General features: G+C 47.2%; 1 protein-coding gene across 2 annotated transcripts in view; it reads right to left on the reverse strand.

Annotated features, from left to right (window-relative positions):
- Positions 1 to 21,244, reverse strand: part of CCDC181 (coiled-coil domain containing 181) — a 307,289-nt gene that overhangs the window by 134,026 nt on the left and 152,019 nt on the right. For both annotated transcript variants that reach the window (XM_086934091.1, XM_086934090.1), the window contains exon 3: positions 9,333 to 10,292. In XM_086934091.1, the coding sequence (XP_086790217.1) occupies positions 9,333 to 10,292 (960 nt within the window). The remainder of the gene's footprint in view (positions 1 to 9,332; positions 10,293 to 21,244) is intronic.

Consider the following 21,244-nt stretch of genomic DNA (forward strand, 5'->3'; position numbering starts at 1 on the left):
GGGAGTCAGTGAGGATCTCCAGAGAAGCTGCGGCGGAACTGTCTTGGTGGAGCGTGGAAGGCAATCTGTCGTAAGGAAAGCCTTTTCAACTTCCTCCATCGGTGGCCACGGTAATATTGGATGCATCCACTCTAGGGTGGGGTGCTCATCTGGGGGATCTGGAGGTCAAGGGTCTTTGGTCTCCGGAGGAAAGGTTGCTTCATATCAACCTTCTAGAGTTGCGGGCGATACGTCTGGCGCTCAAGGCCTTCCTCCCTTCCCTTCGCGGTCAGTCGGTTCAGGTCCTAACGGACAACACGACCGCGATGTGGTACATCAACAAGCAGGGAGGAGTGGGGTCGCAGTGTCTCTGCAGAGAGGCTCTGCGTCTCTGGTCCTGGGTTCAGGACCATCAGATTTGTCTGATGGAAAATCATCTGGCCGGAGTTCAGAACGTTCGTGCAGACAGTCTCAGTCGGCAGTTTTCGGCCGACCACGAGTAGAGGCTTCATCCGGAGGTGGTTCGTCACGTCTTTCGGATGTGGGGAACTCCTCAGGTGGACCTTTTTGCCACTCTAGAGAATGCTCACTGCCCGTTATTCTGCAGTCTCCAGTATCCGTTTCAAGGAGCCTTGGGGGACGCGTTTCAGTTGAGTTGGGAAGGACGACTCCTTTACGCGTTTCCTCCCATACCTTTGATTCCTCGAGTTCTGAGGAAAATTCGCCAAGACCGGGCCCAAGTTATATTGATTGCCCCGGATTGGCCAAGAAGGGTGTGGTACTCAGACCTTCTCCACCTCTCCTCTCACCCGCCGCTCCGTCTCCCATTCAGGGCAGATCTCCTCTCCCAGATGGAGGGGCAGGTTCTACACCCCCACCTCCAGACCTTACACCTTCATGCCTGGAGATTGAACAGGGCAACCTGAGTTCTTTTTCTCTCCCGCCTGACGTGGTGGATGTCATCTTATCAGCCAGGCGTGACTCCACTAAGTCCATCTATTCTTATAGGTGGTCGAAATTTGTCTCTTGGTGTAGGGAGAAATCTGTAGACCCTTTGAGTGCCCATTTATCTGATGTTCTTCAGTTTGCCCTATCTCGGGCGCAACAGGGGCTTGCTGTTGCCACAGTGAAGGGTTATCTTTCAGCGCTGTCGGCGTTTCTCTGCTTGCCCGACCAGCCTTCTCTTTTTAAATCTCCTGTGGTTTTAAGGTTTTTGAAGGGCCTCACGAATAAGTTCCCTTCTACTCCTTTTATTGTGCCTCAGTGGGACTTGGCAGCGAAGAGAAGTTGACGTATGTTTGTTTGCACTGAACCTGGGCTAGATGATATACACTCGGGCTCCTGTATAAGTGTGTATGTTTTGTCAGTATCCTCTGTAGTGAATTCAAAGGTGTCAGCTTTGTTACTGGTTAGGTTGGCTATGTCTGCGTACAACATGATGTTTAAACGGTGGGTGCTGAGCGGGAGGACAGGTGGAGAAATTAGTAATGAATGAGAGATCCGCTGCACTTCAAAATGTAATATCAAATGGTAGATAATAGGTAAAAATGTTCACCAGGGTGTTAGGGTGCCCAAGGTGATCGCCTCCTGTCCAAGTGGCGCTGTAAAATATGGTACTGGAAGAACCTTAGAAGTGTAAGGTGGAGCTCTTGGGCACTCCTGTAAGCAAAATAATTTTGCAAGCAATTAAACAAAGTAGTCCGTTAGTAGAGACACAAAGTTTTATTCACTTTGTAATCTGTATCTTTAGAAACGTAGGATAAGATTTCTTTAACATAAACATGATACAATCCAAAGGGTTTCTGGATATTCCAAAGGGTTAATTTCACACAACGTGTTTATATCTTATAGACATAGTTTAGTATTAGCCCCGATGCATTTCGAGCCCGTGGCTCTTCTTCAGGGGGTCCATTAATCTACAGGGAAATTCAAACGAAAAAACGTTGTTTTAACGCAATACAGGGCCTGAGGTTAAGGCTGAGATTTAAAGTGAACTAAAAAGCCAAGGTATTTATACGTGAACTATGAATAAATGGCCGTGGCGAATGTGAAAACTGTTAGTGTCCAATGGTGAACGAAGTACTAGTGAGGTTTGGTGAAATAGGTGATAAGAAAGATGCATTAAGTGACAAAAAAACGTGCAAAGCAAAATGGTGACATTCTAGCTTGTGTGCTATATTAATTATCTGGGCGTCCCGGCGGAACACAGCGAGTCTAGAAAATAATCCAAGAAGAAAAGCCACCTCCGAGGTGAATCGTCCGTAGCTTTCTCAGTAACTTTGTTACTTTGCTTTGTTAGTATTTCTGTATTTCCTCATTCGACATGTCGAAGAAGACGGGTTTTAAGGCCTGTGGGGAATGCGGAAAGGCTATGTCCATTACGGACCCGCATGAATGCTGTTTGTGGTGTCTTAGCTCCGACCACGACGTCGAAGACTGCAGTTCCTGCAGGAAGATGACTCCTAAGGCCCTCCGGGAGAGAGAAGCTAAGCTTATTGTTGCGAAGCTTAAAGGAAGTAAGGAGAAGAAGAAATCTAGGTGGTTTTAAGGTTTTTGAAGGGCCTCACGAATAAGTTCCCTTCTACTCCTTTTATTGTGCCTCAGTGGGACTTAAATCTTGTTTTGACCTTTCTGATGGGTGCTCCCTTTGAGCCTCTTCACAAATGTCCTTTGAGGCTTTTGACTCTTAAGACAGTTTTCCTTGTTGCAATTACCTCGGCAAGGAGGGTAAGTGAGCTTCAGGCTCTTAGTTCTAAGCCCCCTTTCTTGTCCATTCATGCTGATCGAATGGTTCTTAGGACCAGGGCTGCTTTTCTGCCTAAGGTGGTGACTCCTTTCCACCTTGGTCAATCTGTTACCCTCCCTACCTTTTATCCTCCCCCACACCCTTCCAAGGAGGAGGAGAGATTACACCGTCTGGAACCCAAGAGGGCGGTGTCTTTTTACCTGGACAGAACTAAAGACTGTCGGTTGGAAGACCAACTCTTCATTGGTTTTGCTGGCTGCAAGAGAGGAAGAGCGGTCCATAAAAGAACTTTATCGAGATGGATCGTCCTCTGTATAAAGATCTGCTACTCTTTGGCCGGCAAGGAGCCTCCAGAGTGTATAAGGGCTCATTCTACTAGAGCTAAGTCGTCAACCTCTGCTTTGGCTAGAGGTGTTCCTGTAGAGGATATTTGTATGGCGGCAACTTGGTCTTCACTCCACACTTTTGCGAAGCATTACTGCTTGGATTCCGAAGTGAGGAGGGACGGTCATTTTGCTTGCTCTGTTCTTCAGGATTTCCAGGTCTAGAAGAGTGGACAGCCTCCTCCGGGAGTGGGGACTGCTGTGGGACTCTATTCACAAGGTGAGGAATCCACACGGCAGATGTAGCTATCAGAAGAACAAGTTACTTACCTTCGGTAACGCTTTTTCTGGTAGATACAATATCTGCCTGTGGATTCCTCACTGACCCACCCGCCTCCCCATTGTCCAGTCTTCTAGGTCAGTGTTTCTATAATGTTTTATTTTATTGTCAAGGAGTTGTTTATTTCAAATGTTTTATTGCATTTGCTTCACACTGTGTGTGTTACCTTGATATCTGTACTGTGTATACTGTGTATATTTCTACTGTCATTGGTCCGTCCGTGTGCCTCGAAGGCACGGAAAAAAGGGCGGAACTGATGTCATCACGCCGGCGTGGGCCCAATATAGGCGTCGGTGACGTCAGCGGAGTCGCGAGCGATGCCGTGCCTCTATGACGTCCAAGTCCAAGTCGGCGCAAAGCTACGAAAAGAATTTCCGAATGTTGCTGGCGCAAGGGGATATTCACAAGGTGAGGAATCCACAGGCAGATATTGTATCTACCAGAAAAAGCGTTACTGAAGGTAAGTAACTTGTTCTTCTGAGTGGTCGCTGCTCCTAAACCAGGCAACCATTTTGAAGGGTATATTCAAAGTGTATCATTGTTTTACCGTTCCAAGACGACGCCCACATTTATAAGTAACGTCAGCCAACCTGGATTGGCACAGCAATTAATCACTACACACTTTATCATGTCATGATGGCCGCTCAATGCTAGATTTAAGTTTTTTACTTATTCTGAATTGCAAGCACATGGCAGCCATGTTTATTTGGTACCATTTTTCGTTTTTCTTCTTTTAATTTGCCTTGCAAATGCTTGCTGACTTTATTTGTGACTTTTACTGTGACTGGGTGAGTGGATAAATTAAGGATCGCCAGTGGATTGATGATTGGTTGCTCGGATGAGTGACCGAGTGGACGTATTTTGAGGTGGACTGTAGAGCCAAACTCAACGGTTAATGAAGTGGCACTTTCAGTTATAAGCCAGACTTTTGACGTTGCCAATGTTTGTTCAAATTCTTAATTCTGCCATCTAATTCCCAGTCCCTCGAAACTATGTAAATAAGCCCTAGCTGGATATTTTTACAGCAGATCGCTGGACTTTACTGATGCTCAGCTGTCTGAGTGCTGCATACTAATGCTCTTCTCTGGCAGGCTAAGTGTTAGTGGCACCTGCCAGCAGTGGCAAGTGGTATGCCTGTGTGTGTGAGTGCTGGTACTCTCTTTGGCCAAGGAGAAGTTCCTGTACTCGAAGGAAAAATATTAACAAGTGCCGGTAGTCAGCACAATGGAGGACAAACGCATTTAAAGCACTGGCTCGAATGCCACCTTATTTTCTTTCGCTTTGCTTCAAATCTGCCTTGTTTTAGACAAACCTAGCTCCCTTTTTCAGTTTACCTGGCAGTAACTTTTTCCAACTATTTTGTCTCCGGGGAGCCAGGGTGGAACAGCTTTCCAGGCTGGAAACCATTATCTCAAAAACCAATATGGAGACGGATTACTTTAAGTAGATTCTCTCTCTCCGGGGCACAACGAAACACTGTCTGCTCAGATGGATGGTATTTATACATAATGAGATCCAAAGAGTTGATATGATGTTTGAAAACTAAATATAAACTGATTCAAGCAGAAGTCTCTAACTTAAAAATACTGAGAACTTGCAAGTACATACAAGAGAAGGAAAATTTAGCATTCATGGCCAGGGGTGGATCCTCCGCTAAGGCAGAGGAGCGTTGCCCCACTGCTCTGAGAGCAGAAAAAATTAAATGATAATAATGTAATTTTTATCATTTTATTTTTCGTAGGTTCGGGGCTCGGTTAGGGCAGGGCGGGGAGGTTGGCACAGGGGAGGGGTGGTTTGCACACTCCAAGTGAGCATGACGGTTTGGCCTGCCGTCTTGGGCCGGCCAAACAGTCATGCACACTATGCATGTTCCCCCACCAGGCTGTAATCCACAGCCTGGTGGGGACCATGCACAGGCTCACTGTCCCCGTCTGAGCATCGAACCACGGCATTCAGGCCAATCACAACGCTGCGTTGTAATTGGCTTAGGGGAGCCTGTGTGCTTCCTGGTTCCGGAGAAGCAGAGAGACACCGATGGAGCAATCGAAGCAGTGAGGAGGTAAGTGGTATTTTCTTTTTGTATTTTGTCCCCCAGCCCCTCGCCCCTCCACCCCTCCACCCCTGTTCCCTGCCAGCGCTATAGCAATTAAAACAAGTAATGGCAAAGAAAACAGGTACGGCCTTGGCATGCTGGTGTGGTGATTACGTTTTAAAATATTTCACATTGTTTTATTGTAAGCATTTGCAACAAAGTAAAAAAAGAAAAGAAAACAGATGGACACATTTGTTTCCAAAAATGACCATTAATTGATGTGGCTGTTTTACTAGTGTCTTTTTTCACGCAAGCTTTTCAGTTGCACCATGCATTTTACCATGACTTTTTATGAAGGTGCCAAGAAGAAATTATCACCCAATAAAGCACTCAAATTGCAGGCAGCTACAATGACACATAACCACTTTATAATATCAACTTCAACAAGCATTGGTAAATGCATTAGGTTTTGCCTAGGCCCTATGTGATTAATAATAAAACAGTTTTTTGGTAAGTTTTACGTTGGTAAGCAGGTGTGCAATATAAGGGGTGGTACAGGCAAAACCTAATCACAAGCACAGCGTAAGCAAAACCTAAAAAGTAGGCCCCTTCAGTGCCAGGAACAATTGGATTTGAACATGTAATTCTTTGTTTTATCTACAAACAAAAAACGATATACATTTTCTTTCTTTCTTTTGCTTTGGAGAGGGTGCGGAAGCTCCCTAACAGTGCTGCAGAGCTGTGTGAGTTACACATTTAGCTTAAGCACATTCCTGGCAGCTCTGACACGCCCCTCAATCCCTGCACACACATGTTGCTTAAATCATGGATATGAGGAGCATTTGCAACAGTTCAATCTCACCTGCACTTGATAGCAGAGTGTCCCCGCAGGTGAATGACTGCCTCCAGCAGTATCGAGAGTCATGCTCTGGGCTGCCAGCGAAAGCTCATTCCCGTAAAGCATCCTCGAAGCTGCATTCACCAACGCATTCAAGCAAAACCCCAATCAATGCTGATCGAGGTGCCTCAAACGTGAGACATCCTTCACATCGGCTGCGATACATTGCATGCCATTACAGCGCGGTTTTTACATCGACTGAGTTGTTACATCGCAAACCATTACAACTTAAGTCGTTACAATGACTTGCTGTAGGGGGAATAAGGTGGTGGATTTAAGATCCAACACCTTCCCTACTTTTGCACGGACTGGAGTTGGAAAAATAAATGATATTATTCCAACATCCAGCGCCCCCTACAGCAAGTCGCTGTAACAACTTGCATTGTAATGGTGTGCGATGTAACAACGCAGTCGTTGTAAAGACCGAGTTGTAATGGCATGCAATGTATCACTTGTGTTTTTACATCGCATATTCCAAGTGGTCGTGCTTTCTCCTCGAACATTGCAGATTTGGCTTGGCACACTTAATCTACATGTATGCCCTATACCCAGACCTGTAGATTGAATTCTACTAGTAGACCTGCAGCACTCATTGTGTTACCCACTAAAGTAGATAGCCTTTTAAAACACGTATTAGTCCTGCACACAACCTGTAGTGCAGTTTAAAACTGCCATTTCACGCTGGCATAATAAAGCTTTTGCCAGTCCTAAACATTCTTTTTATATACATACAAGTCATCCCTAAGGTAGACCGTACAGGTTCATAGGGCAGGGTGCAATGTGTTTAAAAAGTAGGATACATGTGTTTAAGTATTACAAGCCGTTTTTCTCTACTACAAGGCCTATTACTCATTGGCTAGCACTGGATTACCCTATTGATGTGGACAGGAAGGGCCCTACTGCAAGGATGACTGTGCGTGAAGCTGTTCCCTGCCCTACTTACACTTCAAAGGGCTTACATTTAGCACCTGAGACAAGGATTTTGTCACCCCAGATTTCTTGGAGTCTTGACAAGGGACAAGAAGAACTTTCCAAAACGAGATGTGGGGGTAGTATACGGAATCCTCACAATTCAAAGGCTGGCACCAGGTATAAATAGTGGACCTTTATAAAACTCTTCAGTATACTCCTGGATATGTGGACATTACAGAACAAGGACTGTCTTGTTCCCCAGAGGAATGCCCTGCTGCTTAAGGTCTGCCTTGTTCCTCAGAGGACTGCACTGCTGCTTGAGGCTGCCCTGCTCTCTGACAAGGACTGGAGCTGCTCACTTAATTCCAGGCTAACCCAAGTTACTCCAGCTGTCAGTTGGTTGACCTCCTGTCTGTGCTACAGGGACACAAAAAGCGCCAGAGGCCTCTATGGAACTGCCTAGCTGACCTGCATCAACTGGACCTGCAACTGGACCTCCTTGAGCCCTTCCAACATATCCTAGAGTGAGTTCTTGACCTACAAGTGGTGCCTCCACAGGTCCAGGAACCTTGACTGGCATCTTAGTGCTCTCCTCTTCAAGAAAGGGAGAAATCCTGAAGGCTAGGTTAGGGTTCTCCGCGTCTGAGAACACGTCCATTCTTGCAGTGATCCTGCAGGCCATGGCATTCATGACGATCTGAAGTCTTTTGGTGAGTTTTTTCGGAATACCGAAATACATGGCGTTGCCATAATCCAGTCGGGCCAGAATTAAAGCTGACACTGCTCTTCTGAGGGTGTCCGCCTTTAGGATGGGAGATAGTTTGCGCAGTTGTCTCAGGAGGCCTACACAGGTGCCCACCACCGCCGAGACCTGGGTGACATAGTGAGATTTGTGTCGATAATTATGCCAAGGCTTTTTACTGCTGTTGCCGGTACTGGGAGATTGCCTAATTCTGAGGGCCATAGGAGGTCGCACCAAGGGCTAGATGATGTTGTGATAGCAAGAACCTCTGTCTTGTCCAGGTTGATCTTTAAAAAGTTTGCCGTCATCCAGTTGACGGTAAATTTTAGAATATTCTTCAATTTTTGATCTGCCGCGGGGGAATTGCCTATCTGAATGATGATCTGGGTGTCGTCAGCATAATTGTATATATTACAGTCCATCTGATTCAGAGATGAAATGAGGGGCTGCAGATATGTATTGAACATCAAGGGGGACAGGGCTGAGCCCTGAGGGATGCTGCATGTAATCTTAGCTGCCTCTGACACCAGGTCATCCAGTTGTACTTTCTGAACCCGTCCATCAAGGAACGAGGTCAGCCAGGTGTGGGCCGTGCCCTTGATGCCAAACTCCCCCAACCGCGACAGAAGGAGGTCATGATTGACCGTATCAAATGCCGCGGAGAGGTCGAGTAGCACCAGGGCACAAGGATCTTTATTATCCGTTTTAAGACGCAGGTCATCTAGCACGGATAGCATGACTAATTCCGTGCTGTTGTGGGCTCTAAACCCAGCTTGGTTGGGTTCAAGTAGTGAGTTACTCTCCAGGTGGTGAGAGAGGGTGGACAGCACATGATGTTCTAGTATTTTAGCTAAAAAAGGCAGTTGAAATATGGGCCTGTAATTCTTTAGAATCTTGTGTCAGCACCGGCTTTTTTTAGCAGAGGAATCAGTTGCGTCTCCTTAAGAATGGAGGGGACTTGTCCAGAGGTAAGGGATTCTGTATGTTTATATGAATGTTTTTGTCTTTAGATTTTGATTTTAATCACCTGAGGCTGACGAGGCAGCTGTAGTGGTTTCTATGCCATTCCTAAATATATACACATATTGCACAGATACATATGTACCTGGAATGATGATAGCCTGTGCAGTTGGACATTATAAAGCGAGACAAATGCATCTGTAAAAACCTATTTTTCCAGCACACATCATGAAAACACTTTTGAGGAACATTAACAAAGGTTGTCACAGTCTTTGTTTTCCATGTCTGTAATTTGACCGCTCACCTGTACTCAGTGTTGCCAATGGTAGAGTACTCTTATCAAATGGTGACACAATTCTATATGACAATATATTAAAAATGAAATGTAATTAATGCTCACCTCTTTCCTTTGTTCATTTTTCAGTTTTTCGATCTTCTCTTTCCGTTCTTTTTGTTGAGGTGAAAGTGAAAACGTTGAATTTCGTTGTGGCATATCTGCAGACTGCACCCTTCTGGGAGATTTTCTTCTTCCTTTAATTGCATGGGTGGCAGAGGTTGGTCGACCTCTGGGATTAGGTGGTGGCTGCGGTAAATAAGAAACAACTTCTACCGGTGGTGTTAAAGTGCTTGAATGCAGCAGCATTGGATTCTCCTCTTTTGTGGGTGTGGGACTGCCAAGAGCATTTCCATGCAAGGATTTTGGTGATATTATTGGTTCTTCATTTACGCTAGTCCCACCATCTATCTTAGGTAAAAAGCTTTGGCTCTCAATATCACGTAAACTCATGAGCTCAAACTTTCCGTCTTTCTCTACGAGAACCTTTCCATCTTTGTTCTGATCATTAGAGTCATTTTGAAGAAGAGATGAATTTTCCTCTTTTAGTTCATCATGTATATTAAGGACTGACATCTTACTTAATGAATCATCTTCACTGTAACTATATTCTCTATCGTTTTCATCAAATTCTAGTGGTGGAACTTCTAAATCGATCAGATTATCCTTGAACTTTAGTTTTCTTTCTCTTTTGTCATCTACTGGCTTCTCGTGCTCCAGCAGCCTGTTTGCCATTTCAATCTTTTCTGCAATGTAGCGTTTTGCTTCTTCATCTTGATCACTGAAATCACCATCTGGAAGAGGCAGGTCATCTGGTTCTGTGTCTTGCAGAGCTGCTTCAGAGCTGGAATGTGATTCTGAGTTTAGGGGATTTAAGAATGTCCCCGAGTCTGAGATGACTTCCTTTGAAAGATTTTCCTCTGTCAATGGCTTTGGATCATGTTGTTGGTTCACTTTCAATAGTTCATGGTTTTCATCCTCTTGCAATTCTTTGTCAATTTTTGCATCAATATCTTCATCTTGGCTCTAAAACAAAAAGCGGTTCTCACTTTAGATAATTTTACACAATAAGTTTTGGGATGTTACTGGGAACAGAACACCATCCACAAACTTATTAGCGTTATCTCACTGAATATGCATTTACATTACCTTTAGTATCAGCAATCATTTAGATAAAAATAATATACACAACTTTGAGCACAATCACGTTGAAACAGGGGAAAGTATGTCAATGTAGGAGGATCCTAAGACTTACAGATGTATTCTTAACTTTGCTAAATTATGAGACTGCAATGCCACAAGAGCTCAGAATCTCAGTAGCTGTCCCTCATGGCTCCCTTTTAAGACATTTAAGAAGTCCATCCCTAAAGGAGACCATTAAGTAGTGTTTACAGACTATGGGGTAGATTTACAATTGGGGGTGTGGCTTAGGCAGCAATCATGGCGGACGTGCTCTACCCCAGCTTATCCTGTGAATATCCTGTCAGGAGCCGGCATCTGCACCTACAGAGGCCCTCTCCGTGCCGTCTGGCTTCCCTGTTGTGCCCACAGGAGAGGGCACCACTGCATTCGGCGTTGCTGTGGGCCCCTCTTTTGCTACGTCTGGGAGTCGGATAACTGTGCGCTGCTCGCACTGAGACTCTGATCACTGGCATTGGGTGGGGAGAAGAAGGTGGCTGCCCCCGGCAGTAAACTGCAGAGTGGCAGTAAACCAGGACATGACCTGCAACGTCCTGAGGTACCAGAACACCCTGGTACATACTGTCAGGGCTGCTCATGCTGCCAAGCTCATGAACATTAATAAGATCTGGTAAGCAGGCCCTCTTCGTCCGGAGCACCTTGACATCTGCTGTCCTGATACTGGGGAGACACGCAGATAATCACTGGGATTGGTCGTCCTACTGCCTGCGCCACCTGGCTCTGTGTAGCGCCGTCCTGGCTTCTCTACGCACCAGCTTATACTGTGCTTCTGTCTGCTTGGAGCTGCTCATTCTGGCGTGTGCCTCCCTTTATTTGATGCTGGCAAGCGGGCCCGACCTGTAGTGCAGAGTTAGATCCAGCAGGTTTGTTGGCACTAGGAGTGATGGTGCGCCAGTGCATGGGCACAAAAGGTGCATTCTCTTAGCCCTCCATGGAACAGGATATGCTACTAAGCGGGTCTGAATCCACTGATGGCTCCACACACGCACCTTCCCCAAGCAACAAACTGGATGCAGTTCTCGCAGCAGTGGCCAAGATTGGTACCACCTTGGAGACGCCAAAGACAAGCTTGGAAATTCGGATAGTTGCGGTAACAACGGATCTGATGCTGCTCCATGCTGGCCACCGCAAACTAACGAATAGGGTGCACACTACTGAGCGGACCCTGGTAGAGGTGCAACCTAAAGCCTGTGAACTTGATTTGTTGAAGCTAGTGGAGGTCCTGGAGCTTCTCATGGAGGACACAGACGGTCGCTCTTGTCGCAATAATATCCGTGTAGTAGTGAAACCAGAAAGTGCGGAGGGATCAGATGCTGTAGTGTATGTGGAGCAATGGTTGCAACAGCTGCTGCCCCAGGATACTTTCTCGCAGTTCTTCTCTGTGGAATGCGCCCACAAGTCCCGCTACACCGGCTGCCACAGGGCTCCTACCCCAGACCATTGTTCTGCCGCTTATTACACTTCATGGACAGGGATGCTGTCTTGCGGGAAGCACGGAAGCTGGAGGAGATCACGGTGGATAACGTGAAGATAACGTTCTTTCCAAATTAAACACTGCGAGTACATGCAAAGTGCAGCTCCTCCCTTGCGGTTAAACGCCAACTCCAAGACCTCGAATTTGATATGCCCTCCTTTTCAGGACCACCTAAGGTCTTATTAGCCTTCTGGTAACACAGTTATATGCAGGACACAATCCACCTCGAGATGGACTGTTTAGAGGTAGCAAGACCCGTCCTGACCGATCCATAATTGATAAACAATTGGTCTGACCTAAGAATATCTTTGTCTTACCCAGATAAAATTTCAACACCCTCCTAACATCCAGGGAATGTAAAGACCTTTCCTCTGGAGATGAAGGGTTCTGAAAAAACGTAGGCAAAGTTATAGTCTGGTTGACATGAAAATCAGAAATAACCTTGGGAAGAAATTTAGGGTGAGTACGAATAACAACCTTAGCAGCATGAAATACAGTATAAGGTTCCTGGCAACACAACGCCTGAATTTCACTCACCCTGCGTGCCGATGTAATGGCCACGAGGAACTCCACCTTCCAGGACAGGTGCTGCCACGAAGCCTTATGAATAGGTTCAAAAGGCTCCTTCATCAATCTGGACAGCACCACATTCAATTCCCATGAAGGCGAAGGAAGCCTGACAGGAGGGAATACTTTCTTCAAGCCTTCCAAAAAATCTTTGATCACAGGGATCTGGAAGAAGGGAGTCTGTGAAGGGCATTTCCTGTAGGCACTCAATGCAGCGAGATGAACCTTAATGGAATGAACATTAAGGCCAGACCGCGCCAAATGTAGAAGGTAAGGAAGGATGACGTCTTCCTTGCACTTCGTAGGGTCATAGTTCTTGGACAAGCACCAGATACAAAACCTCTTCCACTTGTAAGCATAGAAAGTCCGAGTGGAAGGTCGCTTAGCCTCCTTCAGTATGTCCATGCAATCTCCGGGAAGATTCAAATGGCCATATTGCACTATCCCAGGAGCCATGCCACGAAACTCAAAGACGAGAGGTTGGGGTGCAACATCTGCCCCCCGAACTTCGTGAGAAGGTCCAGCCTGCAAGGCAGCCGTATGTGAGGAAGGAGAGACCGGTGAAGCAGGTCCGTGAACCACCACTGTCTGGGTCATTCCGGGGCGATCAGTATCATCCGCGCCCTGGACCGGGACAGCTTGATGAGCACCGCTGGAATCAGGGGAATGGGTGGAAAAGCGTACAGAAAGCTGTTCGACCAGTTGATCCATAGCGCATTCCCCAGCGTCCCTTGCTGGTAGTACCTGGAGGCGAAGTCTCGGCATTTGCTGTTTTCGGCGGTGGCGAACAGATCTACGTCTGGAGTTCCCCACCTTGCCAAGACGTCTCCTAGTACTTCGTCGTTTATGACCCATTCGTGGTTTTCCTGAATCAGTCTGCTCAGTGCGTCTGCCTGAACATTCTGCACACCTGGCAGATGGGTAGCCATTATCGTTTCCTCTGGCCAGAAGCCAGTTCCAGATCGCCTGCGCCTCCTGCGACAGAGTGCGTGATCTCGAGCCCCCCTGCTTGTTGAGGTAATACATCGTGGTCGTATTGTCCGTCTATACAAGCAGAGAGTTGGTCTGAAAGGACGGATGAAAGGCCTTCAGTGCCAAGTGAACAGCTCTGAGGTCCAGGAAATTGATGTGATACGTGGACTCCATCAGGGACCAAGTTCCTTGAATTTGTAAGTCTCCGGAGTGCGCCCCCCAACCGTGGAGAGAAGCGTCCGTCACGATAGTCTGAGTGGGAATGTCCTTGTGGAAGGGGACCCCTCTGAGGAGATTCCTCGCTGAACACCACCACTTCAGAGATTGAAGAGCATGCAGAGACAGTCGTATCTTGTCATCCCAAGACCCTCTCTTCTGATCCCACTGATCCTCCAAGCCCTCCTGCAACGGTCTCATGTGCAGCAGTGCGTGTGGCGTTAGGAAGATACAAGAGGCCATCGATCCCAGTAGAGAAGACACCGTCCTCACTGTTGTAGATGGAGTGGTAATAAGAGCCTGAGCCTTCCAAAGGAGTGATAACCGTCGCTCCTCCGAAGGAGACACGCTTGCTGACAGCGTATTGATGGTGGCTACCAAGTACTGAATGCACTGGACCGGAGTCGGGACAGACTTGGACATGTTGCTGTGCAACCCCAGCTTGTTCAAGAGAACGCACGTCTTCTGGAAGTGTGCCTGAGCTTCCGAGAAGGAGGAGGCCTTGATCAACCAATCCTCCAGGTACGGGTAGACAAACACCTTGTTCTTCCTTAGGTGTGCTGCTACCACTGCCATGCACTTCGAGAATGTTCTGGGCGCAGATTTCAGCCCCAATGGCAGTACAGTGTGTTGATAACGATTGGTGCCGACTTGAAATCTCAGGAACTTCCTGTGTTTGTGTGCAATGGGCACATGGAAGTACGTATCCTGTAGGTCTATTGCACATAGCCAGTCTCCCTGTTGCAACTGAGGATAAATCTGATGCAACAACAGCATGCAAAACTTTTCTCTGCGAAACTTTTCTCTGCAAATCCACTTGTTTGCCTGTCGCAAGTCCAGAATGGGCCTGAACTCGTTCTTGTCCTTCTTGCGAACCAAGAAGAACCGGGAGTACAGACCTCTTCCTCTTTGAGACAGAGGTACATCTTCTATCGCCCTTTTCCTTAACAGGATATCGGCCTCCGCCTGGAGCTCGAGCAGTTGAAATCGCGAGCTGACCGGAGGAATTAATGGAGGCGGGCTGGTGAACCAAAGACTGTATCCATTGCAAACAATATTCAGCACCCACTTGTCCTGAGTAATTTTTCTCCACTCTGCCAGAAAAAATTGAACGCTTCCCCCCACCGGAGCGGGTAACGGATGTAGGGGAAGTAACCGCTCAGGGTCGAGACACGGCCGGGCCCTTGTTCGCTGTAGAGGACTGCTGTCCCCCTCTACCCTTCTGGCGCTTCAGGAAGGGTCTCCGGAACTGCTGCTGTTGTTGCTGCTGCTGTCCCGAAGACTGACCTCGTCCTCTTCCCTGTGCACCGAACCGTCTCTGGAACGGGCAGTAGGCCTTCCTTTCTTTGGGCTTCTTCATGCGGGCCATCTCAGCATCGGCATACTTTCCGAATAGGGTTTCCCCGGAAAAGGGCAAATTGGCCACCCGCTGCTGGGCCTCCGGCTTGAGTGATGTGAGCCTGAGCCAAGCATGGCGCCGCTGCTTGATCCCATGACAGTACCCATGGGCAGCCAAAAGAGAGACATCCGCAGCCGTGCTGATGACCTGGTTTGACACCAGCATCCCCTCTGTGAGAATCTCTTGGAAGCCCTCCCTCTTGTCTCGTGGCAGAAGTTCCTAGAACTGTTGCAGGGAGTCCCACAGGGCCCGGTCATACCGCCCTAGCAACGCCGCATTGCTGGACGCCTTCATGGCCGTGGATGCAGTCCCGCAAGCCTTACTTCCAGCCGAGTCGATCCATCTGCTCTCCTTATCGGGCGGCACTGTTGAGGACGGGGAGGTAGAATGTAACTTCCTGGCCGCCGTCAATATAACAGAGTCAAGCACCTGATCTATCCCCAGAAAAGCCGGGTCCGAATGCGGGGCCCTGTACTTCTTCAGAAGTCAGGAGGGAGCGGCCTTCACCACCGCTGGCGTGAGGAACAGCTCCTCCGCAGGCTCTACCAAACCAGGCACTAGTGGCAGTAGAGGGCGAGACAAATGCTTCTTGTGAAGCGTTTCAAATATCACAGACGTCGTGGGTGTTGGAGCCGTCACCGTGATTCCCAATTTTGCAGCCCCCCTCAGGAGAACATCCTGGAACGTGCTGATGTCGTCCACCGGAGACACCCTTGTCCCTGGGGATTACGACAAGGTCGGTGAATAGGTCCTGGTCCCGGACCTGGAGGAGTCCGTGCGGGACCTAGATCCCCGCATCCTATGGCGACGTCTTGACCTGGTGGAGGATCTACGTCGACTCCTCGATCCCCCTCTCCGTCCGGAGCGTGACTGCGACTTCCTTGCCTTCGGGCGATCCGCCGGTTCCACCGGAGCGGGCGCCTTTGGTTTGGCCGGGGCCTTCGGCTTAGGGGTCCCCTTGGGAGGGGTCGGAAGTCCGGGCAGTGAGACCGGCCTCGGAGGGACCGGAGGTGGCTTTTCTGACAACTGAGGTCGAGGTACAGGTTGTGGAAGTGGTGGTAAAGGAGGAGGAGTAGGGGCCCTCGGAGGGAGACCCCTCGGCAATGGAGGCGGGGGTGTAACCGTCCTCTGTGACGGGGTATACACCTCGGAGTACACCAAGCCCGCCTTCTTTTCCAGCCTGGGATGTTGGCGAACCTCCCATGGCGTCAGACCTCCTTGCACGTCTCTTCGGCGTCAAAGAACGGCGACCGGACGGCGAGTGTTGGTCCCTCGACGTCGAGCGTCTTTTCCTCGGCGTCGACCGTCTCTCCCTCGACGGCGAGTGACTTTGCCTCGACGGCGACCTCGTCCGCCTCGACGACGACCTCTTGCGCATCGACGGCGACCTCCTGCGCCTCGACGGCGACCTTCGCCTCGACGGTGACCTGCGCCTCGACGGCGATCTACTTCTCGATGACGAGGATCTCCTCGACGACGATCTTCTCCTTTTCGCCGACGGCGAACGGCTGTGTAGCCTCGACGCCGAACGCCGACGCTGGGCCTTTCGACGTCGATCACTCGACGATGACTTCGACGAGGACGATGACAAAATCGTCACAGGAGACTTTGACGGCGGTCTGTTCAGTTCCTTCGACGTCGAGCGTCGACGTCGCTTCGCCCCAGACGACGGGGAACAGACTGTAGTATCCCTCTCGACGCCGTAGTCGGTGCAATCGACCCAGACGGAGAATGGGGACGCTTGCTGGTCTTCCTGCCCCTGGGGAGCCCCCCAGAGGCCTCAGCACGGGCAGAGGAAGCCCCTCCAGACCCAACTTGCGCCTTCAGCCTTCTTTCCTCAAGACCCTGAAGCCTGATCTTCTTTCTGTCCTTCAGGGTCCTGTCAGAGAAGCCCTGACAAATCACACACTCCTCTGGGACATGGGAAGAGGGAAGGCAGAGGACACACACCTCATGGGGATCTGATTTGGCCTTCTTCCTGGAGCACTCCGGACATTTGTCAAATAATGCAGGCATATTTGACATCAAAAGGGTGCAAAAACCATTAAGAAAACCACCAAAGTACTTTAGAAAGCACTCACTTGAAACAAAAGTGAAAAATCACCAATAAACCCTTGAAAAGGGAGAGCTCAATGCTCCAGGGTCCTGCTTGCAGGAGCCGGAAAAAAGAACTGAAAATAAAAGGGACTTGCAGTGCATTCTGGGATACTGTGAAGTTCTGGAAAGTTCTCTTAAAGGCACAGTATCCTGTTTTGAGCCACATAATGGCAGCTTATGGGGCTTGTCTGTCCATGTCTTCCTCGCTATCGTTCCAGAGGGTTTTTTGCTGCTGAAGCAAGGGAAATCTGGACAGACTTTGCTGTTTGTGGATTTTTGGTGGAATTTCTAGCTGAAGTACTGGACATTGTAGCCTGGTTTTATAGGCTGCATTATCTGTCTTTAATTCTCTCTTAAGTGTCTGTGCAGTTCTGCATTTTTCGACACCTTAAGAGATTATTTTTGATTGCTCTGGGGTCCACGCACATGGGCGGGACTTTTCACTAGATTATGACTATACACAGAGATCCCCTACTACAGAAATATATACATATGCCCATTTGCTGGTGAGGGTGGGGGTTGAAGCATGAGCAAGGGCCAATCGACTAATCCCAGTTGAACAATGTTATCATATCTTTGTTGTTGGCTAAGTTTTGCAAAAATCCAAAAACAGGGGATGTATAAGTAGTTGTAAGGTACAATTTAAATGACTAAGTGGATTGGAAGTTAATATAGAGGAAAACAGCAAACAAGGAAATCCCTGAAAGTCTACTCTCCATTGTGATAGCCTTTCATACTGAAAACTGGGGTCAGATGTGTATTTGGTCTCAGGCAAAATAGTTAGAGGGAATTACAATTCATAATGCACTGAACCTAGGCTCAGCCACTGCACCATTCTTGTTCAATAGCTTTTTTTTACGATCTCCCTTACAGCCTATACAATGTAAGAATCAACAGTAGATAAATGTACTTATCTACACAGATGGCCCCTGAGCTAAGCGTGCAGCATTGTGCTGTCTGACATCTTCAGTCAATGCTATGACTGCAGGGCACATTTCACCTAATGTGGAAGGACTAGATGTAATGTAATGTGGAAGGGGGAGGTCTGAAGATGGAAGAGCTGACATTACAAAAGCTGTTTCTCTGTTATCTGTCATCTGAAGATTTACTGCTTTATGTGACCGTAGGAGCCTGGGATTGTTGCAGGTGGCCTGGGTCCTGTATCGGAGAAGTAGGCTCCAATGTCAGGAGACAGTGCCAAGGAAGGTTTGGAGCAGCAACAGTGGTATAGAGGTGGATGGTGGTGCATTCTCAAAAGGGGGCAACACAAGTACTAATAGGATGCTTTTTCTCCCAGTGTTTGAGCCTGCAGGCAGTGGGACACAAGAAATTGATTTCTGCTCCATGATGAGTGATCCTGCAGACTTGGTGGGAGGGCCTTGGGTGGGGGCCTTAAGCTAGCAAGGACTCCGCCCTGAATGGAGCAAAGGAGTACAGCCAGAAGTAAACAACAGTGAATAACTGGAAGATGGACATTACATGGGGATAACAGAGGCCTGCATAAGAAACATAAAATGCTGACTGTGCACTAGATGATCACCTCTCTGTTGCAACAAAACAATAACAGAAGCAGCTTCCGCACACAAGAAGAAAGCTGTGGGAATTCCAAGACAAACAAGGAACCATACTCATCTGCATGAGACTGTTTCAAATGCAATCATTCAAGTTCATTAGACATGTTGCACAAGGAGCACCAGGGAAGGAAGCAATGAAATCCAAACAAAGGCGAAGGGGAATGCTTAAAAGAAAAAAGTTTAACAAAAATATAGGAACAGAAATTATTTTCTGAGGGAAAATGGAATACTAAAAGGAAAAGACGGGGGCATAAGTATATATACACACCCCAACTCCAGTCCTTGGAAAAGACAAGGGCTGACTATGAGAACAGTAGCCACATTGACAGAAACACCAAGACATACATCATGTTTCGGAAGAAAACAAAAAAGGAAGCTTAAAACAAGAAAGATGGACAGGAACACTCCTAACCCATCCTACAGGTCATAGCCCTGCCCATAGAAAATGAAGCTATTGAAACCATTAGAGATTCTAAAATCTCCCTCCTTGGTAAGAAATAAACATCTGGGATGACATGAGATCCCAACACGCATCATTTGGCCTTTGGAACCTTGACTACTGCCCCCTATTACTGTAGCACAATAAGTAAAGGACTGCTGTACCTGGGACCACAGGTTCAGCATCAGTCCTCAACCCTCTCATAAGTGAACATAAAGCAACTGAGATAGCGCATGCTGTCGGAGCTAAAATGTTTACCTGCAAGGAACCAGCCTTCCAATATTATCTCGGCACAATAACCAAACAAGTAAAAGCTCTCACAAAGAGACTCTATTTTCAATAAAGAGATTTCAACTACCAAGAATACCAAGCTTATTTTACTAGGCCCAAAAGTAGCAGAGGAGCTTGCGCTCATAACTAGATGAAGGGCCACGCACAAATGTCCGATTAATAAAGAAATTCCCATGCACATCAAATATCATTGACTGGCCCATCAGAGATCCTATATAAGAAATACAATGAAAATGTCTTCTTAAAGAAAGTAGATCTGAAAAAGAAAGCCAAAAATCCATAACCCCAGAAAGTGTAAATTTCATTTGCAACTTTGATGGAAACGATGATGGGTATAAGAGATTAGGAGGAAGTATTGGAGATGAAGATGAACGCAAATCAGAAATAGAAGTAACAGTCTTGACCAGCCTTTGACCGAGGACGAAAGTCCATAATTTTACACTCACAAACCAGAGACAAAAATATACAGTCTACTCTGAAGAAAAACGTTTAAGTTTACAGAAATCTGTTGCAGTCCAAAAACAAACCTACAAAAAAGTAAAACAGATTCCCTCCAAACTGGACGAGGCCGATATGAAGATTGACAGCCATTAATCTCAGGAAAAAGAGGCACATATACAAAGCACACATGACATTCAACAAAGAAATAACAAAAAAAGCTGATAAAACTGCATTCATAAATAAAGAACTTGCAAACAGGTCCAGGCCCTCAAAACTGAGAATTCTGGGAATCCTTGAGGAGGTGGAGGGGGCAAAAGTCTTGAGCAATTTCTAACAGAAGTCATTAAAGAGGTAGTATTCCAAGAACAATCATGAATCATGTTTTTACAATAGCACACTCACATGGAGTGCCCTTCAATAAACCCAAACAGGGCTCATAACGTCTAACAATTATAGCCTACTTGTAAAGTTATTGTTAAAAAGAGGAAATCCTGGGTAAAGCTAGATCACAATTATACTCCAAAACCTCAACTGGCTACTCAATTTAAATCTTTTCAGACATGTCTTCTGAAACAGTAAAATGCAGGCAGCAGATGAGATATTTATTTCCCAAATAAAATAATTATTTTTAGGGCAACACACACTTAAAAGCACTTTGGCATGGGATATTTCATACTTCTGCTGAAATTTCAGAGGCCAGATATTTCCTCCAAAGGGTTAAAAACAGCCGCATCCCCTGCAGGTAGGATCTGTGGGGCTGTCGTGCCGGCTGGGGGGGGGTTGGGAGGATTTCTAGAGACGACCACGAGAGAAAATAATTATTTATTTCATTTTCCCTTGTGGTCGTCTCTCAGAATCCCCCCTCCCCCCAGCCAACCCCACTGCCCTACCGCTCTTACCTGCAGCGGCTGCGGCTGGTTAAAAATGCAGGAACTAAATATGCTGCTCCATGACTACAACCATAGCTCAGATATTCTTGTCAAGCATGCAGAGATCAGCAGCCCATGAATGATTGATTGAATGATAGTATTGCCTAGTAGATCAAATAGAACTAAATTAGTGAATGTGCAAAAGGACATACAGAACATTTTGTAGGCACGATCATTATGATGACCACTTTTCCAAAAATCATTTACTAAGACTACAATTTATCAAAAGTTCCCTTGCAACACAGTTAGTGTAGAAAATCTCACAGGGAACAATGAACACTAGTGCATTTAGGGAACTGGGGCAGGGAGCCCTCACTTCTCTTCCATGGAAAGAGTGGGGCTAAGGAGGGAGCAGATGGGCGCACATAAATGGAGAGTG

Source organism: Lissotriton vulgaris, chromosome 8 (genome assembly GCF_964263255.1).
Source record: "Lissotriton vulgaris chromosome 8, aLisVul1.2, whole genome shotgun sequence".
NCBI lineage: Eukaryota > Metazoa > Chordata > Amphibia > Caudata > Salamandridae > Lissotriton > Lissotriton vulgaris.